This window comes from Anabrus simplex, chromosome 9 (genome assembly GCF_040414725.1).
Source record: "Anabrus simplex isolate iqAnaSimp1 chromosome 9, ASM4041472v1, whole genome shotgun sequence".
In the NCBI taxonomy this organism is placed as follows: Eukaryota; Metazoa; Arthropoda; class Insecta; order Orthoptera; family Tettigoniidae; genus Anabrus; species Anabrus simplex.
In genome coordinates, this window is record NC_090273.1 from 129,888,077 (window position 1) to 129,900,339 (window position 12,263).

Here is a 12,263-nt window from a genome sequence, read left to right on the forward strand (position 1 = left end):
TTACAGACTCATAATCAAGTGATTGAAATTAATTTTAATACAACGAGTTAATACAACGGTATCTTAGAACAGAAGACCAACCATGGGCGCCCATATGACAGCTTGTAAAGGGGGAGGGGCTAGACCTGGGAATATGCAGTATTTTTAATATTTTGGAAGATGAATGGTGACTTGTTTTCCGCGGTAGAATAACCCCACGGTATCCCCTGCCTGTTGGTTGGTTGGTGGGGGGGGGCGGTACTACCACTGCTACGTAATACCGACTTTTCAAGCATTTTCTAGAAAGAAAAACACCTGTCTAGAATAGATTTTTGCCTTTCCCTGAGATCTAGGGGGGAAGGGAGCGCCCCCCCTTTGCCCCTGGGTATGGGCACCCTTGAGACCAACGACTAATCGTCTGTACACTGAAGTGCTCGCATTCAGTAATTGAGCCCTGCTTCGCTGAAAAATGAATTACATCTGTTAGCACTGGTGGAGAATATAATACCGGTAAAAGTTTTAATGGCCACACTTTGAAATAGTTGGCAGTAGGCTATTCATTTTTTATTTCTCTCCTATCTCATTCAATATTCCCTCAAGTTGGGAAAAAATAAATGGAAAATAAAAAATGTGGCATTGTTGGGCATTGATAACATTCAGCGCTCTCTTTAGGATAAATGATGGAGCTTAACAAGATCGATCTCGGCCAACTTGATGCGTCGCTTATGAAATAATTTTACTGATTTTATACTCTGTGGGTCTTTTGCCATGTGGTTTGTTGTTGATTGTTGCAGTGGAGGAATTTGTTGAACGTTATATGAGAGACTGACGTGAATTACTGTACAATTAAAACAAAACAACCATGAGAATTGAAACTTGCTATTTCTGTTCGTCCCGCATCTTTCCAGGACATGGAATCCAGTTTGTGCGCAATGACTGCAAGGTAACTAACTTGGTGCAGGCTGTTGTGTTGTGAAATTCACTTTCTTTAACCATTGATTACTTAGATGTATTTTATTACATGAACTTCCCGTCCACTATATGTGTGAATAATTTCATCCACATTTAAGTGTGCGTAGGAAATAGAAATTCAATCGTGATTATTTGAAATTATATAGGCATTTTACAGGTATTGCTGAATAGGGTTATGTTGAATGATCACATTATTCGTCATTCACATACCCGCTGAATAGTATTTGTCCTAACCTCTTGTGTCTGTAAACCAATGCTTATTCGTAAATATTAAAGAATGTGTAGATGTAGCAGTGGTGTATATGCATGATCACAGAAACTGACAGCAATGGTGATTTATTAGAAGACAATAAAAAAAAGTGTGAAATTGAACTAAAATGTACTACTTCGAAAATACATTATGTTTTGTTCTTGAATAGTCGTGAAGTATGTTTTGTTTTCCGTACTAATTCTTTGAGGAGGAAGGTGTACTAAGATTGGTGTCAGAAACACAGAAAAAGATTGTGGAATGGGCCTAGCATCCGAATCGTAGAGGAGAAGGGAATCTCGGTTGGTACCAATTCTCTTTAGGTTTATATGAGTTGATTATTGTTTGGGGGCACGGTAAAACTGTTGATGGGGGGGGGGGGGCACCAAGGTTTTGTCGTTTTGAGAGGCGTTACATCTAGATTGTTGGCCTCAAGTTGATGTAGAACTTAACATAGTTATCAGTGAGATGGACTTTGATTTTAAAAAAATATTATGGAATACGTCTCATTTTGTTTGGTGTAAGGTTGTAAAGCTACCTCTTTCACCAAGATGAAAAAAAAAAACAAAAACAGTTACAACAAAATTATACAATATTGTCTTATAAAATAATAGCAAGTAACGCATACTAGAGACTGTAATTATTATAATGTTAATAATCGGGAACATTAAAAATGGTCATCCTTGTCCTAATTATTGTTCAAGCATTCTCCCTTTTGCCTCTTTTTACTGACTTGTTACGCCTAACACAGTTTACGGATTTTCTGTCAAGGTGACCTCTCTTAGCATTTAGGCTAGTAGTCCCCTACTTAATCTATAATGCAGCAGATTGAGTATTGGAATACCTCATCTGCCAACTGTAGCCTATTGTTCAGCAGGTCTCCTTCACCAAAGTTGTTGTTGAAGTCTTCATTGTAACCCTGACAAGAGCCCCTTACAAGGTGCTATCCCTGTTAGACCATGGTTTTTTAAAGAGATTCCTCTATCACTCACCCTTCGTCCTATTTCTTTTACAGTAATGGCTTTTGAATGATGAATGTGACATCGGGCTCATCTGGTATCGAGTTCCAGGCTCATGCTGCACCTGCCATTATGGAATCTATCATTTGATAGAGTATAGTGGGTTGGTCAGGGTATTCCTCTTAAGAGAACAAATGTTTAGTTGAGTTTTTGAGAGCCTGCTAAACCTGGGTGCTAGGTAATGAGGTATCGCTGTCCTTTGTAGTGTGTTATGCTGTAGATACTGGGCGTGAAGTTGCCTTCTTGTTTGAAGATTTAGCATTGGCATTTGGTTAAGATATGGAGAGATATGTTGACATGGTTTTGCACTGCAAAACAAAGATGGGTTCATCAGTTATGAGCTTTTTGCTGCTAACTGATATCTGAAATTAATTGTTTGCTTCATTTTTTTGCTAGATATTCAAATTCTGTCGATCCAAGTGTCATGCTGCATTCAAGAAAAAGAAAAATCCTAGGAAAGTCAAATGGACCAAAGCATTCCGAAAAACTGCTGGGAAAGAGTTGGCTGTGGACCCCTCATTTGAATTTGAGAAGAGGAGAAATATTCCTGTCAAATATGATCGAGAGTTGTGGACAAAGTCAGGTAAGTGGTATTCATATTCCTGTCTTTTTTTTTGGTTGAATGATTTGTCACTTGTTCATTTCCTCCTTTTGTGTCTGTCCTGTCTTCGTAGTCCTTTACAACTTGTATTCATCTCTATATATACCTTCTCAGAGGTGCCAACTATTACGGATTGTCCGTAATGATTACAGATTTCACTTCACGATTACGGCATTATGGTCGAAGGGGAAATTATTATGGAAAAGCAACCTTGTCACGATAAAAATTAATTTCTGCGAAAAAAGGAAAGAAGTAAAAAATGTTCAATCTCCTAGAGCATTACTGGTCAACTCTCCTCGTTTCAATGTTTGTACGTTGGCTACTAAACATATTTGGCAATTATTTGGTCGTCACTTCCTTTTGTTTCCCGCGAGCGTTGTGAAATCACGGCCAGCTACATAGATATACGCTGCTCTCTTAGCTAGAATGACGCGCCAATGACGTATCAAGTCTGCCGTGAGGTAGGCTCTACTCCTTGCTACTCGCTACTCCTTGCTCTGCTGTTCTCCAGTGCGCGCTTTCGGCTTTCTGTCGTGTGTGTAGAATGAATAGTATATTTAGCGCATTTCAATTCTAATTATCCTAGATGTTGATTCGAAAAGTAGTGATTGGTTTTGTGAAATGAAGCGGAGCAATTGTCAAATTGCATATTCTTCTAAGAAGACAGCAGTGTTACAGAAATATCGAGACGGTTACATAAAGGAATGGCCATGCTTACTTGCCTCACGTGTTAGTGAGAACCACGTGTTCTGCAGTGTGTGTTCCTGTGATTTCTGTGTGGCTCACGTTGGACGAGATAATTGCAGAAGACACATAGAATCCAAGAAACATCACACATACAGTGAATCAAAATTACGAAACCAGACTGTTTCATCATTCTTCGTAAAAAGTAATGAAACTGCAGTGACAAATGCCGAATTATTGTTCACATCATTTCTTTTGGAGCATAATATTCCGTTATCAGTTTCAGACCACGCTGGAAATTTGTTTAGATCAATGTTCCCCGACTCTAAAATATCTCAGAAATGTGGTTGTGCAAGAACTAAAACCTCTGCTTTAGTTCAATACATGGCATCTGAGGCAAAAAAGGAAATAAGTGAACTTTTGCAAATAACGCCTTTTTGCTTGGCTACTGATGGTAGTACGGATTCAAATGCAGTAAAACCTTATCCTATAGTTGTCTCTTTCTTTAATGCTCAGAGAGGTCAAATATCAACTCTTCTATTGTCATTGTTAGAGACTACCGACAATACCGGTGAGGGAATTTTCTCTGTTATAATAGTGAATTGTCTTCTTTAGCCATTCCATGGGAAAATTGCATTTCTTTTTCATCTGACAATGCATACACAATGATAGGGGCAAATAAAGGTGTTGCCAAATTTGTGAAGGGCAGGCATTCTTCTGTTTATGTCCCGGGTTGTTCATGTCATCTCATAAACATCTGTGCACAAAAAGCAGCAGCCCAGTTGCCAGTTAATGTAGAGAACTTTTTGGTTCAGTTATATTACTATCTTGATAAGAGTTCTAAAAGGCAAAACACGTTGAAAGTTTTATCAGGCTGTTTGTGGCACAGAGGGTCACAAAATTTTGAAATATGTTAGTACCCGTTGGCTCTTGCTTCTTCAGTCTATTGATAGAGTTCTTGAGCAGTGGGAAGCTTTGACACTCATGTTTTGTAGTTAGACCCACCATAAAAATGAGACCACCAAGCAGTTTGAAACTGTGAAATCTTTCATACAAGACCCACACACAAAACTGTTCTGCTACTTTCTTCAGAGTACACTTCCTGTTTTTAACTCTGTGAATATATTTCTGCAATAAGATGCTCCAGCCATACATCTTCTTAGGAGGAAACTTACTAGTCTTTTAACTGACCTATTGGTCAGATTTGTTCAGCCATGTTCTCTTCAGTCAGAATCTACTTCCCTTTTGAGTGTTGAATTCAAGAGGAGGAAATACCAGAAAGCCAATGAGGACTTGGTAATTGGAGCAAATCTAGGGCATACTTGAAAGATAATGACTGTGATGAAGAGATCTTTTATAATTCTGTAAGAGAGTTTTATATGGCAGCTTGCAGTTACATTTCCCCTTGATGAATTTCTTCATCATGCCGAAGTTGTAGACATCTCTCTCAGAATGAAGGTTTCCTATTCATCTCTTGAATACTTTGTTCAAAGATTCCCAACTTTGGTCAAAGAAAGTGAACATGACAAACTTGAAGAGGAATTTGCAGTTTACCAGTGTGATACTTTCCCGTAATATATTGTACATGGACCAAACATTGATGTGAATTGAGGCAACAATGCAGAGCTTAAAAATGAAAGTGGACAAATTAAGTATAAAACCTTAAGTAATGTTGTATTTGCAGTACTAATTGTACCTCATAGTAACTGTCTCACAGAAAGAGTTTTCAGTGTTGTTAGGAAAAATCAGACAGAATTCAGGCCTACATTAAGTACATCTACACTGGAATCGCTTATGGTTCTGAAGACGAAAATGTCATCTCAGGGGGAAGTATGTTACAAGAAAACCTACACCAAAAAGCAGCTGCTGGGTGCGAAACAAGCTACAAAGAATTTTTTATTGCAGAACTAACAGGTAATGAGAAAATTTTATTGTGTAATATGATATACTTTAGAATAGATTGCTGTAGGAAAGGGCAAACGGGGTGCTTTGGATTTGACTCGTAAACGTTTTTGGTGGTGGTGGTGGTGGTGGGGGTGCGCGAGTTAAAAATGGGATTACTGATAACCCACTTCAAAGGTTGGCACCTCTGCCTTCTGTGTACCTATGTTAATTCGGCTTTTTTCTCATCCCATACTTCCAACATTGATAATTGGTGTTGTACCATTGGCACCATTTGCTGCCCTCTGTCCTTCACTCTGGTATCCTATAGCACAGAGTGCTGTCAGGGCTGCCAACAAGTGGCAATACTCCTTCCACAAGTTTTAGTGTGCCCGATTGCAGGAGAGGGGACAGTGGCAACTTTCTTCCGCTGCATGTTCCCTTGCTAGCCACATCAACATTGTTTGCCTCGTCGGCCTCCAGAAGGTAATCTTCTAATTCCTCAGATCATATCCTGTCCTCCTCATACCCGGGATGCACCTTTGTGATGTCACAAAGGAAAACAGGTGTGAGTTTCAGCCGAATGTTTTGAATCAAGAGTTCCAGTGCGTCTGTATTAACTTTTAAGATTTGACATAGTCTTATTACATTTATTTGTGTTCATTGAGAAATGAAATGGTGTTGGTGAGGAAATGTGCCATTGCCAGTTCAAGTTTCAGATTTTTTTAAACCTTAAGGGCAAATGTCCAAAAAAAAAAGAAACTTTCAGGCAAAAATGATGATGTTTCACAGCTTGTAAGAGATTATTAACTGAAAATATTTGCCAAGTGTTATAACTATTTTCCTGTGTTAGCCATGTTTATGACGTCCTTTTTACCCTGACATAACTATGACATAACGAGCCAATATTTCACCTTTAAATATCCATAAAAATACAAACAAAGCACACACTGTATTAAACCAGAAAATGATCACATTGCAAAGTGCATACTGATGTAAATTTACCCTCAATGAACCAATAAAATATTGCAAATAAAAACTAAGTGACTTAATACAAGAGATCGCTTTGACCATTAGGTAGCAATTTACTGAATGAGGTGCATGTTCAGAATGAGAAAAGCATGTAAGAACAATGTGAAACGTTGGCTAAAGTAGTAAAGAGGAGAGATCCTTTCCTTATGCTTGCCAGGGACCCACCAACCCACTCCAAATAGTATTATTACTTTTATAGAATTTTTTAAAAATCAAGTTGCTTTACGTCGCACCGTTGCAGATAGGTCCTGTGGCGATGATAGGACAGGAATGGGCTAGAACTGGGAAGGAAGTGGCCGTGACCTTAATTAAGGTACAGCCCCAGCATTTACCTGCTGTAAAAATGGGAAGGCATGGAAAACCATCTTCAGGGCTGCCAACAGTGGGGTTGAACCCACTATCTTGCGAATACTATAGAAAAATTATAACAGAGACTACATAATATTGCAAGTTCACACAGTAACAAGATTTAGAAGTAGTGAGTTCAAACGATACTCACAGATTACTGTAGAAGGTTATTCTCCTTATAATATTTATCACACATACTACCAAATTATTATCTCCTGAATACCAGCTCACAGCTGCGTGATCCTAGCCACACGCCAACTCGCTTGGTACAAAAAAGTCTGTGATTTTATTGGAGTTATTATGTACGAAGACCGTTTTTTTAATTAAGGTTTTTTTTATGAACATAACCAAACTTTTTATTTTCAAACCACATTTATTTTAAGGTGTCCGGCTCCATGGCTAAATGGTTAGCGTGCTGGCCTTTTGTCACAGGGGTCCCGGGTTCTATTCCTGGCAGGGTCGGGAATTTTAACCATCATTGGTTAATTTCACTGACATGGGGGCTGTGTGTATGTGTCGTCTTCATTATCATTTCATCCTCATCACAACACGCAGGTCGCCTACGGGAGTCAAATCAAAATACCTGCACCTGGCGAGCGGAACATGTCTTCGGATACTGCCGGCACTAAAAGCCATACACCCTTTCATATTTTAAGGTTTTACATACGTTTATTTATTTTTCCACATAGTTGCCTTGTTTATTGAGGCACTTGTCATACCTTAAATCCAAGTTTTGAAATCCTTCTTCAAAGAGTTCTAAGAGCCAAGAGTTCACAACCGTTTTCACTTGTTCATCGTCATTGAAGCAATTCCTGCCAAGATGACGTTTCAGGTTCCAAAAAAGGTGGAAATCGCTCAGAGCAAAGTCAGTACTATACGGTGGGTGATACGAAACTTTCCGCCTGAAAGAGTCAATCAGTTCCCGAGTCTGGACAGCAGTGAAAGGCCTGCATTATCGTGAAGGAGCAAAATTTCCTTAGTCAGCATGCCGCACGGCATGTCGGAGACCTAGACACTCAAGGAAAATCCATTAAGATGGTGGTTATTGTGAATCTTTTATCCACATGAATTTTCGTGTCAGTTGTGCAGTCACCAAATCTTCTGTGATCATAGATGGTTGACCTGAGCGTTCTTCATCATGAATATCTTCACGCCCACATTTGAACTCTCCTACCCATTTTCACAGTTTACCTTCGCTCATTGCATTAATACCATATACCTCAAAAGCTGAGAATGAATGTCTGCAGCTGACATGTTTCTTACACTCAAAAACGTAATACAGACCGTATCTCACACGTGGCGGGTGATTTTAAAGATACACAGTTCAGCGTACAGGTTAGTTACACAGCTGCAACTGACGCCCGCTTGTTCGCAAATAATGCTGGGAGGTAGTGCGCATGCTGCAACAAGCCCGTGCGCTAATCAAGGGATTGTGAAAAAAGTCTTTTTTATGAACATAACCAAACTTTTTATTTTCAAACCACATTTATTTTAAGGTGTCCGGCTCCATGGCTAAATGGTTAGCGTGCTGGCCTTTTGTCACAGGGGTCCCGGGTTCTATTCCCGGCAGAGTCGGGGATTTTAACCATCATTGGTTTAAAATCTTCATTGATAGGCCTACTCATTCTTTTATTGGGGCCGATGTCCTTAGATGTTAGGCCCCCTTAAACAACAAGCATCATCATCATTCTTTTATTGTCTGTATATTACATATTTCGCTGGTTTAAAGGATTGCCTTATGAATAGTATATAGTTGATTCGTAAACTGCCAAACCATTCGTTAACTGTAGCACTTTAATTTCGCACATGGAACATTTTGCATAAAGTGGCACTTTGTCATAAAACAACTATTAGGGTTTGATCTTTCCTGATTCTGTCGCATTATGCATGTCATTAAGTCTCTCAAGTCATATTATTTCAGTTACAGTATTAAAAAAAGTTATATTACTGGGCGAGTTGGCCGTGCGGTTAGGGGCACGCAGCTGTGAGCTTGCATCTGGGAGATAGTGGGTTCGAATCCTACTTTTGGCAGCCCTGAAGATGGTTTTCCGTGGTTACCCATTTTCATACCAGACAAATGCTGGGGCTGTACCTTAGTTAAGGCCACGGCTGCATCCTTCCAACTCCTAGTCCTTCCCTATCTCATCGTCACCATAAGATCTATCTGTGTCGGTGCAATGTAAAGCCACTAGCAAAAAAAAAAAGTTATATTTCTATTGTTTTAACATTATTGATCACAGTAGCATTGAAATGGCATATCTGTAACTTCATATAGGTACATGGATGATATTAATCTGTATAAGTTTGTTGGAATTATGTTTCTTTCAAGTTTTGTGGTTGACAAAACTCTTTTATGTGTTTTTTATTTTAATGTTGCTGTTTGTTTATTGCAGTTGAAGCCATGAAACGCATTGAAAGTATTCGACAGCGTCGCCAGGCACACCATGTAATGCAGAGATTGAGGAAGGGACGTGAACTAGAAACCAAAAGAGATATCAAAGAAGTACAGAGAGATCTTTCACTCATCAGGTCACCTGCTGCTGGTTTGAAAGAAAAGCGCGCTATGGAGGAGTCCATCGTCGAAGAAATTCATGAAAGTGACACAGAAATGTTGGAAGCAGTGGAAGCTGCTGCATAAATTGGTTTTGTAAACCACTGGTGTATTTGAAATTATTTATTTTTTTTGTTACTTGAGTTGTATCATGTGTGATCTGTTGAAGTTCTTGTAAATACAGTATCATGGAAACCCTTTTTTCTTCTAAATCTGTAAATTATTTCTGTTGTACAGTGTTTAGTGAAATTACTTAGACATGCATTTTCCAAATTTTCAATCTACTAAATAAAAATACTCATATTAGAAAACGAAAGGAGAGGACCACAATACAATTGCTTAACTGTACAGGAAAAACAGTGACATAACAAGATTGATTGTATTTCTTGCTATTAATTTTACCTTTCTATCTATCTTATGCATTCCACAATATATGCATAGCTGCTATTCGACCTTGCACTAAATTTGTTTTTCTTCCCGTCTCTTGTGATTGTTTTATATTTGGGTGAGTGATAGTTCAAAAATTTGATATGGACATTTTCAACATTTAATATTAAAAACTTTATACCTGGTCCATATTGAAAGCAGACTAACATACAGTAAAGGAGAGTACAAATGATCCAACTTATATCAATACAAAATATGCTGCTAATACAAGATCACAATATTTTTATTAGGTACTGGTGTACAAATGATCCACCTTATATCAATACAAAATATGCTGCTAATACAAGATCACAACATTTTTATTAGGTACTGGTGTCCAAAGACATTTTCAACATTGTTTTGTCAATTCCAGTGAGTGGTGTTTTTTTTGCTAGGGGCTTTACGTCGCACCGACACAGATAGGTCTTATGGCGACGATCAGTGAGTGTTGTATAATTTTTATAAATGTATGAAGTGCTTCATTTTCGGAGACACAAATACACATATAGTGGAGTCTCGATTTGTTTTTGGAGGGACCCCGGGAGAAAAGAAAGTACAACGCAGGAAAAATGGAAAATCTGGGAACAAATTAAAACCATCAACAATTTGGCTAAACATCGCAAAAATGTAATATGTATTAATTATAATCTTACAAACACTCATAAACCAAACCAAACTTCAGCTCGAATAAGCCTTTGCCTGCAAAGTGACCCTGCTAAGCCTGAAGGCCTGCAGATTACGACTTGACGCAGGGTCGGTGTAACAAACCCTCTCGGCCGTTATTCCTGGCTCTCCAAGACTGGGGTCGCCATCTCACCATTAGATAGTTCCTCAATTAAAGGTAATCACTAAAGGCTGGATTATTTGCAGGTTGCATATGTGTTTGCATATTTAGCCCCTTTTCACTGGTTATTGCATATTTTAACTAAAAACTGGTGGTGATGCATATTTTAGGACTATACACTCAAGCCTCAGGCTTTGCTTGTTTGCGGGACCCGGCAGTTCTTAGATATCAACTAAGGTTAAGTTATAAGGAGATTCCCACCTTCCAATACTTGTCAATTTCTATATAATGGTTTTATTAATTACATGTTATAATCCAGCTTAATCTCTAGGACATGTTTCGTTGTGATTATGGAACTTCTTCAGCTAAAAGATTTGACAAAATGGCAAGACAATTAAAATGCATGTATACATACATGTATATTATACATACACATACATTACATACATATAAAAAAAAAGTCCTCTCCGTGTAAGGACGTACACTAAGGGTGCAACCTTACCCTTTCTCCCCTGTAATATTAAGGTATTGGTTTATAGTGACTTTTCTTGCTGTTGGGTCTTTTTCAGTGTCGGTAACCATACAGTTTAGGGACCCTACTTGCCGATACGACGTCTTACTGTTACCGTTAATCTGGCACGTTGGCAACGTTCAGTCACTGTTCTAGCGTGAATTGTGTGTTGCCACCGCATTGCCTCTAAAGTCACTAGCGATACATTTGCGAGAATATTTAAAGCATATTTTCTTTTTCTGTGGGATTGTAAATCTATTTGGCTAATACCAGGTAAGTAGAATTGTGGCATGTTCGGATAATGCATTTAATAACATAGTTTGTGTGAAATGATGAGCACATCATTTTATTAATTACGTTCCTATTTCGTCCCATACTTATACGAACAGAATTCGATTGGGATGTCTAAGAAGGAAGAAAAATCTGCAAAAACTCCTCCGAAAAGGAAACCAAGGTTACGTCCTTTACAAGCTTCAGGTCAAGAAATGCTTGTACATTGCTACGAGCAATTGAAACAGGAAGACGACGAAGAAGGTATCAGTCGTAGTGATACGAAGCTAATGGCAAGAGTTTCATTATTAACTGGGGTAAGTGTTCGTTTTTATCTTGTTTCTATGATAAGTTTCTGGCATAATGACAATCAGTTGAAAAGGAGCAGTATTTCATTCTGAACCTAACCTAACCTAACCTGATCATGTAGGCCTAGGCCTATACCGGTACCATGTCTTGTGTCGACTTCGATACGGTTCGTAGACTTAACCTTTGTGTATTCATGTTGACTTATGGTATATGTGTATGTAATATATTTCTGTGTGTGTATTCTTACAGTGTAGTTTCGGTTTAGTCCGAAAAGTAATAGGAAATTTCAAGAAGGGAGTTGAATTTTCTACACCAGGTAAACGCCGAAAGCGTGAACATCCAGTGACCGGCATAGACAGTTTTTGTAAGGAAGCGATAGCAAGGTTTATTTATGATAAATTACATAAAGGTAAGGTGACTTCATAAGGAATCTATTGCAACATTATTTATAGAAATTGGCACGCAGGTGAGATAAGCTCCCAGAAATGTTTTGTGCATGTATTGTCATACAGCTCTTTTGAGTCCCTTGTAACTCTCTTTTTTCTTCCCACAGGAGAAGTCGTAACTGTAAGAAAGGTTTTCGACCACATGAAAGCAAATTATGACACTTATTTGTACAAGGGCTCCGAAACATCATTAAGAAGAATTT

General features: G+C 38.5%; 1 protein-coding gene across 1 annotated transcript; it reads left to right on the forward strand.

The window, feature by feature from the left end:
• The first annotated feature begins 745 nt into the window (after window positions 1-745).
• On the forward strand, window positions 746-9,514 carry RpL24-like (ribosomal protein L24-like). The gene is made up of 3 exons (XM_067154104.2): window positions 746-922; window positions 2,614-2,800; window positions 9,157-9,514. The coding sequence occupies exons 1-3, from the start codon at window positions 842-844 to the stop codon at window positions 9,399-9,401; spliced, it is 513 nt and encodes a 170-aa protein (XP_067010205.1). The 5' UTR covers window positions 746-841; the 3' UTR covers window positions 9,402-9,514.
• The last annotated feature ends 2,749 nt before the right edge of the window (window positions 9,515-12,263 follow it).

Excerpts from the sequence above, each read along its gene's own strand:
- RpL24-like (XM_067154104.2), top strand. The coding sequence starts at position 842 with ATGAGAATTGAAACTTGCTATTTCTGTTCGTCCCGCATCTTTCCAGGA. Across the intron at positions 923-2,613 it reads TTGTGCGCAATGACTGCAAG|ATATTCAAATTCTGTCGATC; the intron begins GTAACTAACTTG and ends TTTTTTTGCTAG. Across the intron at positions 2,801-9,156 it reads AGAGTTGTGGACAAAGTCAG|TTGAAGCCATGAAACGCATT; the intron begins GTAAGTGGTATT and ends TGTTTATTGCAG.